Source organism: Crocodylus siamensis, chromosome 14, assembly GCF_052110815.1.
Source record: "Crocodylus siamensis isolate JL-2025a chromosome 14, ASM5211081v1, whole genome shotgun sequence".
NCBI lineage: Eukaryota > Metazoa > Chordata > Crocodylia > Crocodylidae > Crocodylus > Crocodylus siamensis.
This window is the reverse complement of record NC_143408.1, coordinates 6,790,803-6,812,405: the sequence shown is the minus strand read 5'-3', so window position 1 is coordinate 6,812,405 and position 21,603 is coordinate 6,790,803. Positions and strand designations below refer to the sequence as shown.

The 21,603-nt window shown below is 41.6% G+C and overlaps 1 protein-coding gene across 7 annotated transcripts in view; it reads left to right on the top strand.

Moving 5' to 3' along the window:
* DOT1L (DOT1 like histone lysine methyltransferase) overlaps positions 1-21,603 on the top strand; it is a 96,185-nt gene that overhangs the window by 48,613 nt on the left and 25,969 nt on the right. For 6 of the 7 annotated variants that reach the window (XM_090028059.1, XM_090028057.1, XM_090028061.1 and 3 more), the window contains 9 exons: positions 4,529-4,584; positions 8,051-8,130; positions 8,898-8,966; positions 10,732-10,838; positions 11,877-11,918; positions 14,094-14,177; positions 15,374-15,608; positions 16,126-16,239; positions 18,561-18,652. In XM_090028059.1, coding sequence (XP_089884185.1) covers positions 4,529-4,584; positions 8,051-8,130; positions 8,898-8,966; positions 10,732-10,838; positions 11,877-11,918; positions 14,094-14,177; positions 15,374-15,608; positions 16,126-16,239; positions 18,561-18,652 — 879 coding nt within the window. The remainder of the gene's footprint in view (positions 1-4,528; positions 4,585-8,050; positions 8,131-8,897; positions 8,967-10,731; positions 10,839-11,876; positions 11,919-14,093; positions 14,178-15,373; positions 15,609-16,125; positions 16,240-18,560; positions 18,653-21,603) is intronic. The other variant, XM_090028056.1, reaches the window with a different exon arrangement.

Genomic DNA, 21,603 nt, shown 5'->3' with positions numbered 1-21,603 from the left:
AATTGTATTTGTACTTGAAATAAATAGGATAGACTTCTGGTACTCCTCACAAGCTAACAGAAAAATGTGGCTGGTGGAATATGCCGCTGTGGATCTCGAGTGTAACGCATCTCAGTTTATTGTGGTAAGGTAGATGAAAGGTCACAAAGTGTTGGAGTGACTGAAATTTACAGCCTCCAATTCGAGTAGTATATAGTAGGGCTGTGTGAAGCTTTGGATGTTGATTTGATGCGGAGGAGATTCGTCCCAATTCGGTGGCCGAATCTCTGAATCTGAATTGAATCAGGGGGCCGATATAAAGGTCCGAATAGATTTTTCAAAGCTCTCCAAATCCTTGGAAAAGATTTGAGAGCTTTTGATGTTTCGGGAAGTCCCTGGTGGCCACAGCAGGGAGCTGCAGCTGACTCTGAGCTCATAAGTACTAGGGGCGGGGAATGGGGACTGGGGGAGGGGACTGTGAGAGGACCCCTTCCAGCCCCTCGCACCTGCTCCCCCAGCCCACCCTAGCTCCTGGCCCTTTAAAGAAAAGCCCCGGTGCTCACCAGGTGCTGCTGGGCGGGGGGCAATCCTTGCTGCCCCCCACTGCCCCACGCTGCATGGGGAGCTCTGCATGAGTCCTCTGAGCCCCCCCTTGTTCCTCCAGGCCCGTCATGGGTGCCCCAGCCATTTTAAGAAAAAAAAAAAAAGCTGAGAAGCCCTGGGACTCGTCGCTCCTGCAGCAGCCTTGGGGCTTTGGGGGGCTTGTGCAGAGCCCTCCACGTGGCACAGGCAGTGGGGGGGCAGCGTGGATCACGTCCCCGCTGGCAGGAGCGGTAAGGGTGGGGCTTTTCTCTTATTCTTTGCTTAAAGGGCTGGAGCTAGCTCGGGCGGGGCACCCATGGGGGGGTTCAGGAGGCTTGTGTAGAGCCCCCCACTTAGCGTGGGGCAGTGGGGGTCGCCCTGTGCCCGGCAGCACCCGGTGAGCACTGGGACTTGTTTAAAAAAAGTGCTGGAGCTGGGGCAGGCGGGGCAGCCATTGCTGGGCTGGGAGAGCAGGTGGGGATGGGCCTGGCTGATTCGGCCTAATCAAATCGGGACATTGATGTGAATCACCGAATCGAATCACTGTCCCCCAGATCAGCTGAATCCAAAGTGAATACTAGCTGCTTCGCACAGGCCTAGTATATAGGTTGGGAAGAGAGGTCCCTTTTCTTTGTTCCACCATGTTTTATAGACGTTTGCATTTTCTAGAAATCTCAAACCTGAGAATATGACCCTTTCATGGAGATGCAGGATTAATTATACTAGTCATCATAATTCGTAGAAATTCAGATAGAAATTCTAGCAGGCTGAGATGCCATTGCCATGACTTCTTGGTTGCACTAGCATTTTAGATTCAGTACCATGAAGTCTGTTGATCATTTTAAGCAAATTGTTTACCTTAGTTGACTTGTATGAGTCTAAATCTAGTTGTATGATTTTAGTTTGTTGACTTCACAAATACTACCACAGATTTTCTGTGGAATTTTTTTATAAGACATCTGTCATAAATGACATAATTGGAAATACTTGTCTTGATAAACCGAGTGCTGCTATTTTAGTGTTTTCGGTATTCCATATAACGGATATTGGGTATGTTTCAAATATCAAAATACCCTGAGTTAAATTTGCTATGGATAATCGTATATATTTAGGTGTAGGCATGATGAGCACTGCAGAAGCTAAGCACTAGCGTATGTATTTAGGAGGGCTCTTTGGAAATTTGCTGTTGCTTCCAGATTGACCAACACCTGTCTTGTACAGTGCCTAGTATGGGACTGAAGAGCTAATATAGTATAATTTTTATGTAGAATTGAAGTTGAAAACTTTAGCATTTTCTTTGCCCTGGCTGTATGTAAATGGGAACTCTTCCCTAAAACTTCCCGTTGCTGGTACAATTCCACTAATAGAGGTAATGGTGTAGAGTATTAGAGTAGGCGTGAAGCTCGGTACCTCATCTAATCCTATTTAGAGCATGTTTTGATGGAGGGGTTTTGACTAAAAAGCAGCAGCTACTGCCAGTGGAGTTGCACTAATAGCAACATTGGCAATTTTTAATATGAACAAAGTATACGAGTTTGAAGATGTTTTTCAGGAACATGAGTTAGTGCAGTACTGGGCTGTTTGAGTACAGAAAAGCAGAATCAGCTGTAAACTCTTAACAGTTGTGAAGTATCCATTGCTGTCCCAGTGAAAGTCTCTCTCTCTCTCTCTCTCTCTCACACACACAGAAAACAGGTGGTTTGGTAATGCTTTTAGCATCGACTATTTTAATGATTTAGTTAGATGTCCTGCTAGGATAACGTAATTATATCATGTGATCTTATTTCTGCTCCTTGTTGTTATGACACAGTCTTTAATTATACGGTCACAAACTATTTTCCCCATGTCCCCAGGACCTTGGCTTCATTCATTTTTTTTTAAGGACTGAGAGCAACTTAGCTATAGTCCCTGCCTCATTCTCATGTCAGTTTGGAAATGAGTGAATTAGACCCAGACACACAGGTAGGAAACGGATGGTCATATAGTTGAGGCGTGTTGACCGGGGATGTGAAAAGTGCTGTGAGATTATCAGTGAAACATTAGGCAGATCACCTAAGGACAGTTTTCAAAGGTGGCTGTGGTATTGATTTTATATCTTAGCTGTGCAGGTTGAGACTTCTTTAGAGCTTGACTTGTAAAACTGTTGAGCACTTGGAGCCAGTTGAAGTCAGTGGAGCTGCAGATGCTCAGCACTGCTGGAAAATCATGACCCAGTTGTGTTGGGTTGCGTCTTTGGTCACTGAGGAATCCTGAACTAATAGCATGTACTTTCCTCAAATACTGGCCTAATCTTGATGTTGCAGAATGATACTTCTCTATTTCTAAGTGAAGTTTTGAAGATATGTTCATTTTAATGTTTCTGATATGACTGAATATTGAATGCAGAAGAGAATCTAACAAGGCGGTAAAGCATTTTGACCTGGATAATATTTCACCACCAAGATATCCAACATTTTTGTCAGTTCTGATGCCCCAAAGATGTTCATCTCACCTCAGAAGCGTCAACTTACTCCACCTAGGGAGATGTACAGTCAAAGGTATCCCAAGAGGCCAAACTTGTACTGCCTTGCAAAGATGTAGGTCCCTCCCATTGTGCAGCACTAAGCGACTCCAGGGACAGTCCTATTCCCTGTGGGGAAGCATGCAGCTCTGTTGCTTCAACCAGCAATTGTATATGCCTCCCTGGTCCTGGAGTGCATCAGCAGTGACTCCAGTGTAAAGTAAATTGAGGAGGGGTCCATCCTCCATTTGCCAAATGCAGTAGTGATTTAGGGCACACTGCCCAGGAAATAGGAGACATGGATTCTAGGCAATTTTTCTGGGTCCTGGCAGCGCCCCAGAGTGCCAGTGACCCGCAGCTACCGGACGCTGGGTCACTGGGCGCTTCTGGAATCTGTGTCTACAGCTGTGGGACGCTGGGTCACTGGCACCACAGGGTGCTGCCAGAACCCAGAGTCTGCAGCCGCCAGGGCTGAGAGTCCCCTCGGTGGTAGGACTCCCAGCTCCAGCTGGGCATGATGCAGCCCTGGAGCTGGGAGGACCTGGGGGTCAGATGATGGGTCTCCCCTGCTACACGTGCCAATTTTAAAGCTGAATAGCAACCAGCTATAAAGCTGTAACATGTTTGCAAGGTCTTATTTTATAGTTGGTTGGACCTTTTTATGGCATGATTGGTACTCTGCATGTATAGCTGGTCTCTGTTAATTGTACAATTAACCAGTTAATGTCACAGCTGCATACAGAGTAGAGGGAGAGCAGGCAGCTGGCTCTGACTCTGGCCCTGAGCCTGGGTTGGAGCCAGTTGGACCCACAGCAGCCTCCTGCCCTCACCTCTGCTTCTCCTCTTCAGCAGGCGTGGCAGGAGGTGCGATTGTCTGGATTGTGCAATAGAGCCCATCACACCTTTACCTGTGTATGTAGAGGGGCCCTAATGAGGGACTTTTCCCTCCCATGCTGATTTGGGGTGGCGGGGGGGGTTCGTCTTAGATTTGAGTTAATACAGTATCTTTCTGGGTCAAAATGGAGGCACAAGGAGTCTAGGCATAGTGGTTTTGTGGCAGTTGTTCAGCTGGAATGGGATCATGCTTAGTGAGTTGGATGGGGAAGTGGCACTTATGGGTTTCCTGGAGGCAGAATAGGACCTTGGGCTCTCTATTTGGTATGGGATATAGAACGCGTGTGTGTGTGTGACATGTTCTGAAATACCAGGCACTCCTCTGCGGTAAAAAGCAGCTGGGATAGGGAGTAGGCAGCAGAAAGGGAGGCCTTGTAGAGGGAACTTGAAGTTGTTTGGAGGGATATGTGTATTTAGTGCAGATTTAGAGTATCTTCTTATAATCGGCATCATTGAATAAATCTACCATGTCAGCTGTCTTCTCTTTTGTACTTTAAAAAAAAAAAAAAAAAAAAAAAAAAAAAGCTGGAAGAAGAGATATTAATTTTTCATTATTATTTTTATTTTATTTAGCTGGAAAGAGGTGACTTCCTCTCAGAAGAATGGAGAGAGCGAATTGCAAACACAAGGTACAGTAAAGTAATTGATTATGGTTTCTTTTGAAATGTTAATACTTGTCAGCTTATGTAATGGAAACTGGGAGGATGGCCAGCTCATAATATAGAATTTCTGTAGCTGTTAGTTAAAGCAAATCTGCCAGTTTTGCAGTAGAATTGTGTAAGGGAGAATGAGTTTAAATGTGTGTCCCCCTTAATGGGAGTAGCCAGAATACATTCCTGTTCCATAGATAAAGAATAGATCCTTTTGTATCTTCACTTTCTTAGAGTTTGTGACTCTTGAATATGGATGCCAGATCATGTGGTTAAGATAGCTGTATGTCTTCATAATAAGCCTGTGCTCATTTACACTGGCTCTTCTGTTGAACTGATCATCTTGGGTATTTGAATGTTCCCCCCCCAAGTGAAGATCTACATATCACATAGGCTGCTTACAGACATGAGACGCAAACAGACATAGTAGCGCTTTAGGCTGCTTGCTAAAGTTAAACCAAACCAACCAACAAACAAAAAAAACTTCCTGCAAAGCCTTGGCACTTTACTTTAAATTCCACGTGCTCCTGCACTGAGCCCAGCACATGCCCAGAAAAGGCAGCACATTAGTTGGACCCAGATCATCCAATGTCTGTATAAATCGGGCCCTTTTAAAGGGGCTTTTTGGGCACTTCTATCTAATAGCTGATTGAATCAGATTTTAGATAAAAGCGCCAAAAAGCCCCACTGAAGTGCCCAATCTATACAGATGCTGGGGAGTTGGGTCAAAGTAATGTGCTTCCTCTTCCGGAAAGCGCTTTTTTTTTTTTTTTTTTTTTTTTTCTTTTTCTTCTTCTTCTTCTTCTTGTATGTGTCTGCTTTGCCTCCCTTCTGCTCCCCACCCCTCCATCTGTCAGTGCCCATAGGGTCTGTGCTACCAGAAGAGGGAGCAACATGTTCAACCTTCTTCCACCCCTAAACTTTTGCGCAAGGTCTTATATTCAGAGAGCTTACTTACTGTGATAGGAGGTCCTTGCCAGGAAGAGTCTAGGTCAAGCTCTTGACAAAATGAAAGACATTTGATAGAAAGGCTTTTTGAAAATCTCCCAAGCTGTGGCAAGTTATGGGTGGTTTCCAAGAGTACTCCATGAAAAAGGCGCCTGTTAGGCTGGTGAGTGTTGCATTATTATGTATCCTAGTAAAGACTTGTTGGGCTGGCTTTTAATTTGTAGGCAGACTTGTCCCCACCCTGTGGTGTGGTTTTGCTTTGTTTGTCATTTGCTGTTTTAAATGTACACCCCTCTGTGTCCTGTACAGCTTTCCTCCATTTCTTTCTAACAGTTTTTGAATGTAGATGATCTCCTGTTTTGCATCAGCAAATGCCAGTAGATCTTAGTTACTTTGCGTGATGCAGTTAATTGTCACTGTACCATATCACTATCACCACCTCCTTCCAACAGAAGTTCTTAAAGTAGTAGTTCTTCATTCAAAAACTCTACGCATTTGAACTTGCTTGCAATCACAGAATTATTCAGTAATTGCCACTAATTACATTCAAATTAGTGGATCAGTTGGTATATGGCTCAGCTTTACTTTGCCCTTCTTTTATTGTAGGAGGCCCAAACCCTTAAAAGTACATTTGCAGTTTTGTGTGGACAATTCTTGTTTTAGTTCATGCTTAAACTTCTGATATTTAAGCAAGATGTGTGGCATTTTTAATTTCTACTGACCATGCTTGTGACTTAGAACTATGCACTTATAAGGCAGTCAACCAAATAAGGGAAAAATAGCTCTTTTGCTATCAGTGTGCAAAGCAAGTATTCTGAGTGAGCATTTAAAAGAGAGAGATTTCTGGCTAACTTTGTCTTTTTCCTTTCTCCCCTGATGATTCTCTAGTGACTTTAATATGTTTGGCTGTGCTCATGAGGCCTCTATTTGACATAGAAGTGGAAAGTACAAGGAAGGAACCCCTTATGGCCTTGCTTGCCAGACAGACAGGGTTTCCCAAATAACCATAAGCAAGGGCAGGGAGCATATATATATTTTATTGGCACGTAGATCTTTTTTCAGTTGTGGTTTTAAATGGCTTTGGCTCCTGCTCTTCAGCACGTTTCTTGCACGGAGGCACCAGAAGGGGAAGTTTCCAAACTAGCTCCTCTCGCAAAGAAATAAACTGTCTTAAACAGCATTTTGTAGGCCTCTTTAACTAGCTTGATCTTGCAAGGGGATGAATACATTTTGAGTTGCATATCCCTTTTTCCATTGAGTTCATTAGAAATCAAGGACAATCAAGAACTTCTAAGTTTGCCCCAAATTTCTAGTTTTCAAAGGGTATGGACACGTGTACATTTGGAGCAGTTTCAGGAGGGCAGCAGGTATTATGTTCTCATTGTTACATGTGGACAAGCAAGGAACAATACAATTGCAATATAACCTCTCCTACTTTAACTCTGGATAAAGTAAGGCTGAAGTTGGCAAAGTTTTGCTACAGTGTTGTTCCCGACTTTTCCACATGTATAAATTGGAATGTAACAGCTGCTGCCACTTTGAAAAGTTCCCCTTTTGAAGCGGCTCTACATGTACATGCGTCTGTACCTAAAGTCGCATCTGGAATAAAATATGGATTTTCCATTCATCATGTGCCCTGCTGCTTATTACTTTTGGCTGAAGTGGTTTCTCACTTCCTGATGCTTATGATTGTCTTCCCCTTCCCCTGCCTCCCCCCCCCCCTTTTTTTTTTTTTTTTTTTTTGCAACTTGCTGGATTTCTCCTTTCAAGGCTTTGATATTTTAAGTGAACACCCTACACAAACTTAAACCTAACCATGAGAGATGTTAATTGGAGTGTAAGGAAAGCTCATGATAGCAAGACACATTGAGAGAATAAGGAGAAAGGAATGATCTATGCAAATGTCTTGATATTAATGTTGTAAAGGAGCTATGCTATTTTGCCATCCTGTTTCTATATAGCCATTTGGTAATTTTGCAGAAGGAATTGCATGCACGGGGGTCTGTCAAGCTGGGCTATCTTCCCTCTTCGAGGGGAGCTTGCTGAGTGCCATAAACATGTCAACAGTAGCTCTGTTCACATGTGTTTTAAAGAAGCTGCCAGACATAGAGGGGAAAACGTTTGTAATGTTATGATGGTGAACCTTGCCAACATGGTTGCTAACTAATGAATTCTTAGTGCAGAAGCTACTGGTCTGATGAATGGAAGTGTCATAATATAACACTTTTCCTTTAATGTAATCTACTTCAGCAACATCTGTGAATACCCATTTTTAACTTTTTGCATAGTGGAGTTTGCACGAGGAGAAACATTATGTTTCTCAAGGGAAATGGCTATACAACCTTGGGACACTGGCTATACAAACTTGGCAGCATTCTTGTGTTTGACGGTAGTGATTATCATTCATAGAGCTTTACAGATTTCGGAGGGTTAGCGGTTTGTGTATACTGAAATGCCATTTGTCTGTTCCTGTTTATTGACTAGACTTATCTTGCAGTGTTATTTTTGTGAATAATTTTGCCTTTGGTCCTGAGGTGGATCACCAACTGAAGGAGCGATTTGCAAACATGAAGGAAGGTAATGCATTGAACTTAAACTCTTCTTTTTTTTCCCCCCCACTAGTTTCTCGTTTGCTATGAGAGCTGCTGACGATTCCACTATTTGTGCCGCCCAGTAAAAGTACCGAGAAGTTTTTTTTGTACATAGTTTTAATGTTAATAGGCTCTACTACATGTTATCCATTTCTGACTGGCTGTCTTTAGCACACAGCCTCTACTGTAAAAGTCAACGGGCATCATAAGAAACTACATAAAATGTACTGCATTGTTTTAAACGTTGCTGCTATTATATACGTATGCAAATCGTTTCTGTGACAGAAGGGCTTTTCCACTGCGGCATCCTTCGTAATGTTTTAAATATCTAATCTGGAATGTGTTTTTCATCTTTAATCAATTCTATTTGTATTTATCCTGTTTTATGTACAAGTTTGGTAATGGCTAATGCTTTAAGAGCTTTGTTCTTTACTTAAAAATGACACCATTTAAGATAAATTGTAAAAACTCCACCTCCACCAGGATTCATACCCTAGATAAGTGCTGCTTAAACTATGATCTGTAAGTTCCTTTGTTCTGTAGAAAAAAACTTTGAGAATCAGTAAAGAATCTAGGTAAGAAAAGATCTTTGTCCTTTTGAATGTTTGTACAGACTAAAAGAAGAGTGGAGTACCATTTCCTTAGATTATTAAAACTGAAAGCTCTAAAAAACCTTTAATTGGTTTGCTTTCCTTCAGTTAGGACAGTAAGTGAGTAATCTCATTTAATCGGCTCTATTATATCTTTTTCCAGGTGGCAGAATCGTGTCCTCAAAACCTTTTGCACCTCTGAATTTTAGAATAAATAGTCGAAACTTGAGTGGTAATGTTGGCTTTTCTCATTTCTTAGATTTGAATATTTGGCATTCAGCATCTGCTTTCTTTGTGTAAAGAAGAAAAGCGCTGAAAAGAAGTAGAAGCCTGCTATTGTGTTTAAAGCTAAGGCATCAAAGTGATTGGTGCCTCGAAAATATCAAGAGATGAAATGTCACGGCTCCCTTAAGACTTGTATTGATGAGATCTTTCCTTTTAAAAATCTTCAGTTGGTCATCGGCTGGCTCTTCATCCCAGCTTCCTTGCTATATGTTTATCATTATGGGCCCCTTTTGTAAACCAGCTGCAGAGGAATCTGTTTCCTCTACAGCAACTCTTAAAAGAATTTAGATAAGTGGGCATAAAAAGAAATTACCTTTGCATCATGGATACAGTGGAAATTGTATTGCAGCAGTCAGTCCCACCTAGTAACTACTTCACCTGGACTATATATAATGCTGAATATACATGCCTGCAATATTCTAGGACTCATTCCAACCCAATGGCTTTTTTCCCCAAAAGGGGGAGGGCAGATTTCAGGGAAATGCCATCCACTTAGAGAGTTCATGACCTAATTCTGCGTTTCTTTGATGTAGCAGGCAGGTGTATTCATTTGCTCTATGCCATGGTCCCTCATGCTGCTGCCTTATCAGTTTTTCCCAGAAACAATTTTACTTAGCATTTTTGCTTTGATTTGAGGCAGCCGGTACCATCTACTACTTCCTGTTACCGCTTTGCTTTTAAAACCCGTGTGGTAAAGTGCTTTCAGGAATGAAGTGGCATAGGCAAGGATGAAATTTCCCCCTGCAAGCTCTTCTTTAAGGTGACTGCTCTTTGGGATTTTAATTTCTATTAGCAAATGATCAATAAGTGGGTCATGCAGTAAAAAGAGAAAGTTGGGACAAACTAAAAACCAGTATTAAAGTGTGGTAAACTAGTGATCAGACTTATTGAACTCATTTGCTCTAAATACTATTTGAATTCATTCATTCTTCACTGGTTCAGCATCTCTTTAAGCAGAAGTGAGTATGCATAATCTCTTCTACACAGTCATGCCATTCACTTGAGCATTTGTTGGTTATAGAAATTTTTGGAATTGGTAGGTATAGGATGAGTATAGACAACAAAACAGTTGACATGTAGCTTAAAATGTGCTTGTCCTTAATGCACAAGCACTTACGGTGGGACTGAGCAGAGTCCTGTTATGGAACTTCTGTAGCTTTTGCCACATCCGAAGTTTTAGCTAGGATATGTGAACATTTTATATTTGCAAAGTAATTGCATCCTATGCAGACTATTGTAGTTGTGGACAGGATGATTTTTGAGGCACAGATGGTTTTGTGTAGCTTTTTACTCCAAATTGGCTTAAGATCTTTGCAAGAAAAATTAGAAATGTAGATGCTTTATATGCATGTTTTAGGTAAATGTGGCATGTGGAAAAAAGTAAGGACATGATTTTTAAAATAAACTGCAGTGTTTCTTCATCTTAGTTAACTAACACTGTTTAATGTAACTAAATATTTTTCTGTTTAGGGATTAGTGTAGATTTCTTATAGTTCATTCTGAAGTTCTTTTTTCCTAAAATTTACTACAGAATTGATGAAGGGCCTAGTGACAGCTGGATTGGCTGCATTGGGGAGCGAGGAAGGGTGTTTTCTGCAAAGGGTTACCTTTGCCATGTAAACATACCTAGAGAATGCTAGACCGGTTTTGCTCTTGATAAGCAGTGGGAAATGAGGTGAATTTTACCCTAATATGGATTTTTTTCTTTTTAGATATTGGCACTATAATGAGAGTTGTGGAATTATCACCACTGAAAGGGTCTGTTTCATGGACAGGGAAACCAGTTTCCTACTACCTGCATACTATTGATCGAACCATAGTAAGTGTAAATGCTAGCTAATGGAACTCTTTTTTTTTAATTGAAGGCACTAGTAATCTCAGAGTAAGCTTATTAGGTTCTTCCTTAAGATTCCCTCTGAATTTTTATGGAAGTGCAATATGGCTCTTGTTGAAGTGGATTGCATTTTACCCACAACCAACTTATGCATTCAGCATGCAGCACATGTACAAATTACAGTTTACCATCATTATTATGAACCTTTGACTCTTTCATAGTAGCAGGTTTTTCACAAATGCAGTTGGGCATAGCACTGGTAGTCTGTATGTAAATCAGCTAGTTAAAGACAGTTATACAGATGAACAAACACAACTCCCTTCTGCGCCATAGTTCATTGGAGCTGTTGATGATCCCTACTAGATTCTTTATTCTGAGTAAAGAACCAACAGAAGGAATCTGATTTTTTTTTTTTAATGTGCTGTGTGCCTTTGCATTAAGCCCATAATTCTCTATTTGAATTCTTAAGTTGTTCTAGATTTAACATGTGTTTTCTGAATATGGTTATGCATTCATTTTTTTCCAGTTTTGTAAGAAAAACCTACATATGTGTGTGAACTCTTATTTTGCAGAAGAATGCTTTACCCTCATGATCTGAATTTTTGTAACCTAATGGTATAAACTTCTCTTTTAAGCCCAGGTAACTCTGTTGGTGCTTACGTTGTAAATGTGTATGTTAGAATGGAGATAAATGTGTTATTTTGGTGGACTACCAGACTAAAGTAGTCTCCTATTGAATATAACCTTCTGCTGAGCAGAGATACATAACACAAAGCTTTATAATAAGGCTAGGCTGCACTGAAGATGATAAACCACATTGAGGCTTGGACTGAATCCCACTAGCACACATTTGCTTCTCTTCAAAAAGAATGAAATGGAAGTTGATTTTCTGATGTAGCTTATTAAAAGGGAAGTCATAAGAATATCTACAGTTTTACCCTCCTTTTAGCAGTTAATATTTTTGTTTTTACACATCTGTCTATTCTGATGTATAGAATGACTCTCTTATCTTTCCCTTTTCAGCTTGAAAACTATTTTTCTAGTCTCAAAAATCCAAAACTCAGGGTAAGTTGTGGATATGTTTTTGTATAATGTGCTCAATGTAATGGAACATTCACTATGCTGATTTTAAAAATTAACTTGATAAGTTTATCAGAAACAGATGGGTAATGTGTTTTGAATTCTTCAGGAAAGATATAGAAAATTAAAGTTGTTAGAATGAAGTAACGCGAGATGGCAGTAGTGTCTTGATAGCATATCAGAAGAAATCTGTAGTAGTTAAACATCAGTGGAGCTGCCCAAAGGTGTGGCAGTCTTCCATTTATGTTGTCTACATAACAGATTGTTAATGCTCGTTGCACTCAAGAACCAGACTTTTAGGATGGACAATTATTTCTTTCCTGATGATGAATCTTGATTGAGAGAGAGAAGAGGGTTTTCAGTTACTATTGTCAGTCACCTTATTAATTCTGAAATGTGACTTATAATGTTGGCTACAATTCTTTACTGCTGTGCAAGGAGCTCAGACCCCAGAGGTTTCTGAGACATTGTGCTGTGCTGAATTGGACGCATCACATGACGGCTTAGAGAGAGGCTGTGAGGCTAGAATTCCAGTGTATGCATCTGGAAGGTGTCTGATATGTGGGATTTCTTGATGTAGTTTTAGGGCTTAGTCGTTGTCTTCCTAATTAACTTTTTGATGGTAGTTGGGAATTTAGGGTTTAGTGGATGCAGGGCTTATGGTTTTTCGGACTGCTGAATTCAAACTTGGGGGAGAGATTTTGATGGTGAAGAGAAAGGAAGAAAACCCACAGGGTGGTATTCAGATATATGTAGATATTCTTTTAAAAATGAACCTAGAGAAGCTATTTTTATCTGGAACTGCCTTTCTCATCTCTGGTCTTCCCCCCCACCTTAATGATGAGGCAGGGCAGGGTGACACTAGAGACTAACTGGTTCAGAGAGGCATAAGCTATGGCAGGATCTGCTGAAGTACTTGTCATCTGTGTCGTAGCATCTGACAAAGTGGGGTGCTGCCTACAAAGCTTATTCCTCTCTGAACCAGTTAGTCTCAAAGGTGCCACCCTGCCCTGTCTTCTGTGACTTCTTACTGACACGGATAGTGACCCCACTCCACCTTTTATGATGAAGGTATTGAATTACAGAATTTTATAAAGCAGTTAACTCACCTGGAAAGTACAGTGATTTTTCTGGAAGCTCTGTCAAGTTTCACATCTTGGGCCTCTGACAAATGTTGGAGGGGGGGGAAAGCACTTTACTGGAAGAAGTGTATTGGTTCAACCCTTCTTTGCAGCATCTATATAGATTGGGTCCTTCAGTGGGACTTTTTTTTGCACTTTTATCTAAAGCTCATTCAATCAGCTATTAGGTAAAAATGCCAAAAAGCCCTCCTGAAGTCCCCAATCTATACAGATGTTGGATGAGCCACATCCCACTAATGATATGCCTCTTCTGGCCGTGTGCTGAGCTTGAAGTAAAGCACTATTTTTTTTCCACGTCCGGAAGCAGTTCTTAGTGGCCAGTCAAGTAATATGCTTTTTCCGTTTCCTTTCATCTTGATTATCTTGAGGACAGACTTGGCACAGATTAAATTAGGCAGTGTTTCTAAGACTTGATTCATGGCTTTTCCATTTCAAGTCCCTTAAAAATTCTGTAGTGATATAACAACATATTTAATGTGAGATATAAACAGAGCCATTGATATTTAACACAGGCTTGTTTTAAAAATTCCAAGATCTAACTCTCTAACTCCTTCAAGTATAGTGCCTAGATTAAAGTGGTCACAGCTTTGCTAAGCAGCTGGGCCTTTTGGTGTAGATGCAACTCTGTCAGTAGAATTTTATTCTGCCATCCGTTATACCAGGTCCCACAGCGGCAGCAGCTTAGTTGCCAGAATTGCATCCACATTGGGTGTTTTGCTGGCATAGGCATGTTGGCAACTGGCATAGCTGGCATAGTACTGTTGGCAGAACTTGGTAATGTAGACTAAGCTAAACTCATTGTCTGAAGCAGAATAGGTCAGTGTTCCCTCCCTGGTACTAAAAGATGTTCTTTCCTTTAATGTGTAAGGACTGGTCAGAGTGAATGATGTCTTTGGCTATCGTAGAAGAACTAGTTGGGTAACACTGATAGGTCTGACTCTGAAAGGGAGAAATAGAGCAGCAAATGGTGAGTCATGTGGATTTTTTTTTTTAATACCTCCCTTGGCATCTTGTGCAGGAGGAACAAGAGGCAGCTAGACGTCGTCAGCAAAGAGAAAACAAGAGCAACACAACAACTCCGACAAAGGTGCACGAAAACAAGGTCACTTCCCTCTTACATTTTCATAGAAAAAAAGGGTTTTCTGTTTTCTAAGGTGCAGAGCTGTGATCTGCACTTGTCTACATAGGGACATTAACGAGATTAGTTTTATTTCAGAGAAGTTAATCTGGAGTAGCTCTCCCTGTGGATATGCTGTTCTAGAAAACATAATTTCAGAATAATTAGTGCCCTAGTTATTCTGGGACAGTAGGGATTCTGGTCATTTTCCCTGGGTTAGCAAGCCTTTAGTCTCAAGTATGGATTCCCAGACCATGTCATAGGCCACACTGGACTTAATTTTAGTATGTGTGCTACCACCTTTCTCATTTATTATAAAGGCTGCTTCCTTTCCAATTTGCAGCTGTGTAATTTGCCTGCCTTAGGTGCATAAATTATCCATGTGAAAAGTAATACCAGGATTTTAACAGAATGTAATACAGTAGTTGTAAATAAAGAGCTAGCACCAAGTGTGCAGTTTTATATGGAGAAGAGTTTGGGGAAGCCAGCTCTTCAGTGAGCCGACTGAGAAGAGAGGCTGTATAGGATCTTGAGCATGGCATATTAGTTCCCAGGACTGGTTCTAATCCCAGATACAACATTGACTGTCTTTGTCTTGGGCAAGTTACTTAAGCTCGGGGCATGTTTACATGTGCCTCTTCTAAGTGGGCTTAACCTAAAATTGCCACTTTTAAGGTGTGTTAAGGGAGCATGTCTACATGAGTGCACCCTTAATGCACCTTTAAAAATGGTGAATTAAGGCTACGTGAGCCTAAATTTGATGCCTGCTTTATTCAGGCATCAAATTTAGGCGTAGATAGCTAAGTTGCATTAGCACATGTGTAGATGCACTAATGCTCATTTAACGCTGTGTGTCAATGGATAGACACCACATTAATGTGCATTAGTGCATCTGCATGTGCACTGATGTGACTTAGTTATCCGTGCTTAAATTTAATGTGCATTAGTGCGTCCATGTTTAGACATGCACCTAAATCATCTTAATGCACCTTAAGCAAAGGCGCATTTTTAAATTTATGCACACCTAAATACATGTGTACAGACACCCATGGCTTCCCTCTATAACCTGTGTATGTTATTTGCTTGCCCTTCGAGAGGGGTGCTTTCAAAATTTGCTAACTTTCTGGAAAAAGAAATGGTCTAATATTATTAAAGATCTTTTGTTCTTCAAACTCTTACAGGATTCTGGTCCTGAAGAAGAAAAAGCCGGGGCAAACACTGTTAAGAAGCCATCTCCCTCCAAAGCACGCAAGAAGAAGCTGAGTAAAAAAGGAAGGAAAATGGCAGGCAGGAAACGAGGGCGTCCTAAGAAGATGAACAATACAAATCCGGACCGCAAGACCAAGAAGAACCAAACTGCACTGGAGCTTCTGCATGCTCAAACTGTGTCACAGACATCCTCATCCTCTCCTCAGGGTAAGTTCAAACCATTCATCATTGCCATGGAGCAGCCTTTTTGCCATGGAGCATATGAGTCTGTTATTAGTGTCCAGGAGAATGTTTTGTGTTAGCCGTAGTAAATGTTTAGAAGTGGTTTTTTTATCAGAAACCAGACTCTCTTAAGCCCCTCCTTTTTTATTGTTTAGCTTCTCTGTACCTGAAATAAAACACATCACTGTGTCTAGCTGCTTCATGTCATTATATCACCTCCCCTCCAGGTGGGATGATGGAGCCCCAGACTGTCTGTTAATGGTAATCTAAATGTGTCCATTAGGAATTGTAGCAGAAAAGTGGAATTAAGATTATGGCCCAGTGATTTGCGCACACATCCTGAGGATTATTCCAAACATGGCCTTGTTGCCTGATGTTAACGTGGCCAAATTACTGGATCTTTTGGTGTTAAATGTGCTCCTTGCTGACAGAAATAATCTCTTCTATGTGCCGAAATTGCTGGATTTCGTTATTTAAAATGTGGCCTGCATTCTCTTACTAGATGCATACAAGTCACCTCATAGTCCATATTACCAACTACCTCCGAAGGTGCAACGGCATTCATCTAACCAGCTGTTGGTGACTCCCACCCCACCTGCACTACAGAAGCTGCTAGGTAAGATTTTTTTTTTTTTGTCATGATGCACAGACATTGAAATGGAATCAAGGTGAGTTGTGTAGTTTTTTTTTGTCTACAGGGCTGGGGCTGTTTTGCTACAATAGGAAAATTCAAGACAAACTTAAATGTTCAAGATTTTGTTTTTTTAAATATTGACTGATGGGGTTTTATTTTTAATACAAAACAGATTTTTATGGTAACACATGAGCCAGGAGAACTGTATTGCTAATAGTTTCATAGTAGCTGGGGTCAGGAGGGACCTGAACAGACTATCTACCCTGACCCCCTGCCACAGGCAGGAATGAATGCTGGGTTCACAAGACCCCAGACAGGTGATCATCCAACCTCCTCTTGAATTTGCCCAAGGTAAGGGGGAGGACCACTTCCCTGGGAAGTTGGTTCCAGATTTTGGTCACCCTAACTGTAAAATATTGCCTTCCAATCTCTAACCTAAAGCTGTTCTCCATCAGCTTATTACCATTGTTCCTTGTCACCCCAGGTGGTGCTGGGGAGAAAAGGGCTCTACCTATTTGCTGTTGATCTCCCCTGATGAGTTTGTAGGCAGCCACCAGGTTTCCTCTCGGCCTCCTCTTGCTGAGGCTGAACAGGTTCAGGTCCCTCAGTCTCTCCTCATAGGGCCTGTCCTGCTGCCCTCTCACCAAGCGGGTGACCCTCCTCTGAACCCTCTCCAGGCTGGCCACATCCCTTTTGAAGTGTGGCACCCAGTAGTGGACGCAGTACTCCAACTGCGGCCTGACCAAAGTCGCATAGAGGGGGAGTATCACCTCTCTGGACTGACTTGAGATGCACCTTTGGATGCATGGCAGGGTATGGCTGGCTTTGCCGGATGCAGTCGGGCATTGGCAGCTCATGTTCATCTTGGAGTCAATAATGACTCCAAGATCCCTTTCTGCCTCTGTGCTTTCAAGAAGAGAACTCCCCAGGCTGTATGTGCTGTGGATTCCTTCTCCCCAGGTGCAGCACCCTGGATTTGTCTATGTTGAACCCCATCCTATTCTCATCTGCCCACTTTTGTAGTCTAAATCTATTTACAGCCTCTCTCTCCCTGCAAATGTGTCCACCTTGCCCCACATCTTAGTGTCATGAGCAAACTTGGACAGCGTGCTTTCCGCCCCCTTATCCAAGTCACTGATGAAGATCTTAAACAGTGCGGGGCCAAGGACCGAGCCCTGGAGTACCCCACTGCTCACATCTTGCCAGGTTGAGTACAACCCGTCCACCACTACTCTCTGGGTGCGCCCCCATCAGCCAGTTTTTTTACTCATACAGTAGAAACAACCCTGCATCATTTTAAAATTAAGTAGTGGTTAATTTAATGACTAAGGGTTACAGAGAGCAGAATTCCAGTTTTCCTCTAAGGGAGAACCAGAAGGCAAAGTAGAAACAAAACAGAGGGTTTTGGGGTTTTTTTGGTGAGGGTTTTGGAGCACGGGATGGCTCTGTCAGGGGGTATGTTCTAAATGTGAAAGATTTTATGATGAGAAGACCTGGAATTTCTTCTGAAAGAAGATTAAGGGAGCAACATGCGACTGGAAATAACATTATACGGCACAGCTAGGTTGAGGTATATGTTGGGCACGATGAAGGTTAGCAGGAAACTTGGATGTAAGTGAAAGGGTCTGTAGAAAAGGTACTGGCATGATAGGAGGGGTAGACAAAGAGTATGACTTGAGCAGGATCTTGATAAACAGGCTTTGGGGTGCAACGGTGCACTGTGAACAAGATGGTCAGAAGGGAAGGTTAAACAGAATCAAGACTAAAGTTAACCAGAGCATGGAGCAATGTTTTGTCAAAGAGGATAAAAAGAAAGGGGTTGAGTTTGGAGATGCTAAATGTGACTTATTAGTATTAACTCTGTAGTTTGGGGAGGATGGAGGGGAGGTGACATGACAGGGAACAAAGAGAGACTCCCAGGCTATGGGGCTGAGAAGACATTGGAGCATTGAGCATATTGCTCCTGTACTGTGACTATAACAGGCAGTCTGTTTTTATTGCTTCTACTTATATGAAAGTCCATCAAGAAACTCCTTTTTCAAAGGTCCTCTTTCAAAGGCTGCTTCTGTGCTTCCTTTTAAAATGTGTTATTAGGATGGTTACAATGAGAGACCTAATCTGTGGTTAATGAATCAAGGGGGTCAGCTTGCCATTGACACAAGGAGCTTTCGACATACATAAAATCAATTTCTAGTGCTTCAGTGCATCTAATAGCCCATGTAGAAGGCAGTAGGGTCCTTGCCACGAGCTTGAATTTCCTTCTTTCCTCCAAATAATGTTGTTGTGCACTTATTTTTTTGCAGACTCTTTTAAGATCCAATACATGCAGTTCATGGCGTACATGAAAACTCCTCAGTACAAAGCAAACCTGCAACAGTTATTGGAGCAGGAAAAGGTAAGCCTTTTATGAAATGGTTTCTAGCTTCCTCAGATGAGAGAGAGGTGGGGAAATCCAGAGTTTTGATTGTTTTGCCTAAATCCAGTACAGTCTGCGACCCAATTAAAGGCCTCATTTAAGAGATTATATCTTTTTGCTGAAGGCACTATGAACTGTGGGTTCATTTGCCCTCTGTGCCACTGATTTTAACATTTACCTTGATCCAGTTTTTGTCACCTTTTTGTATCAGTGTCTTCAACAGCAGAATAGGGATAGCGTTGTTTTTTTAACACACTATTGGGACTTCATTCATTGTTAAATTCGTCTTACATCACTTGTTAATATACTTAAGTTAGATGAGAATATCCTTTCTTCATATGATCAAGGTTCCTTGACTCCAATTTGGACTCCCTAAATCCGAATTGGAGATTGGATATAGATAATTCAATTTCACTTAACGTAACTAGAAACTAAAATAGCCCTTATTCAGGTTTCCTAGGATTAAGCACACATTGAAACTGGTCGCTCAGCATCTAGAGTAGTTTGTGCAGAAGCAGGTAAGGTAATGAACCAGTATCATGTTAGCTTTCTGATACTTCCTTGTATTCTGAAAATATAAGGGAACAGCCAGTATAGTGTCATACAGAAGGTTAAATGCAACATTTCTTGAGTGCAAGTCATTGGTCTTTAGATTATAGTGACAAGTGTGTTACCAACATCAACATTTTTGTAAGATACTCAATAGTTTCACAGCAAGAATTGTACTTGTGAAAAATACTTTGCAGAGACTTGCAGTATTTTTTTTCTACTGCAGTACAGTTATTTGTCCAGCAGAGTGAGTATAGCTTCACTAACTAAATACATTTTGGGTAGCAATTAAGGAATCAGTTAATGCTTTTGGGGCTTTAGATATTCCATTTGTAGACACCTGACACTCTTAATGGAAGGATTCCTTGAATGTAGCAACTTTGTGATATGCCCAATCCAAAGTATTGACGAAGCCATCGAACTGTTTCTCAGGACTCAAACTTGAGCTTTTCTTCAGATAGGAAGGGTCCATGCTATTCCACCATATCCCCTCACTGAGAATGGGTTAGACGTTACTTGTGGTACTTGTTCAAAGCCTGTGTAGTTATCATTTTGTTTCACACGTTACTACCAACTTGGCTTCTGCTCACGAGTTTGTGAGGAAAGTCTGTAGTACCAAGTTAACGTTTTTCTGTATGAAGTATAGAAAGGAAATTGCAGTGCGAGTATTGTTCAGTATATTGGTGTTCTAATTTAAGATGGTCTAAAGGGTATAAATGGGTGGTATCTAACATGACTTATTTTCTTGGAGGATGCAATTTGTGCATAATGATTCTCAACTGTCTTAGATTCAAGGTACCCTCCATAACATTTTTGAATTTGGTGTGACACCAGGTGAGAACCAGTGTTGTAATGCCTTATTTTTCCTAAGTTAGTTATTTAAAACCAGGGTGCTGTTGCCACAGTCAAGTAAAATTGCCCCATGTGCCTTGCCAGAGCCTGCTCCTGCTGCAGCCCTTCCTTGCCTGGCCCTGCATGCTCCTCTTGGAAACAAGTGTGCAGGACAGTTGCAGCTGGTGTTGGCCATGGTACCCTGGAGAAACACAGATAAGTCTCCAGGCTGCTGTACCCGCTGCCCAGTGGAACTGTCCCACACATCTGTTTCCAGGAGGAGTATGAGGGTCAGACTGGGAAGGAGTGGCAGGAGTGAGTGCTTCTGCCTGCATTAGGTTTATCAGATAAACTTCCTGGTCAGACTCCATGGAGCAGTTTTGGCCAATTGGGGTGGTGCTGCTGGCTCTGCATCCTCTGAAGTGTCTCATGGCACCCCAACTGAGGGCCACTGGTATAGAAAGACTTCATGGAACAGAGCAGTGAGTACTAAATCATAATAGAACCAAAACTTGCCCTGATTTAAGTAACTAGTTCAGTTTCTAATTACAGTGTTCTTGCTGACAATGTCTTAGTCTTACTTACAAAAGCTGTGTATAGCATCTCTTTCAAAATAAAGTACACTAACAAGATAATGACATACTTATATACCAGGTTCCTTTAGATGGAGTTACTGGCTTCTCTATTGGATATAAATCTTAGATGTTGGAAGCACAAAGGCCTCGCCAGGGCACTGGATTTAATGTTGTTATAGCCATAACAGTTCTCTTTTTTCCCCAAATCTTCAAGTGGGAAATACTTAGGTTTATCTGATAAACCTAACACAGGCAGAAGCATCCACTCCTGCCCACTCCTTCCCAGTCTGACCTTCATACTCCTCCTGGAAACAGATGTGTGGGACAGTTCCACTGGGCAGCGGGTGGTCAAACTTCATACTTTGTCTCTACCCCCCGCCCATCTGTGGAATCTGTCAGCACTGCTCTTTAATTGCTTAGGTGGATTGCTCCTGAATGCAGACGCATCTTTCTTTTTCCCTTCCTCAGCACTTTCAGTGAATACTCCGCTTCTGCAGAACTCCTTTTTGGAGTGGGTGGGAAAATGAGGTGGGGAAGAAGGAAGAAGCATTATAAATTTGTGCTGTTTTCTCCCCCATATATGCTTTTCTTTCATATATTTTAAATTCTTCAACTAGTTTATTCCCACCCTTTGCTGGCTTGGGAATTGGGAGAGAATGAAATGGACAAGCAAGAGTCTAGGAATCCCTGTGGTTGCCTGTGAACATGATATGCAGGAATTGCCCTGCAAACCAAAGAAAGAACAGGCGGTCAAGGGAATTCTACATGGAAAAACAGAGAGAAGCTCCTCTAGAAGGTGGCTTGGTCGTCCTGACTGTGTTTTTTTCCTAACTTATTTTATTAACTGAAACTTTTTAAGTTATGTTCTATAGGAAAACCATACTATAAGTGGATTGGATCTCTGGGGATCTTTGCCAGCTCAGCTTCAGATCTCATTTATACCCCATAATGAATGCCTTTAATATCTTCACTTTT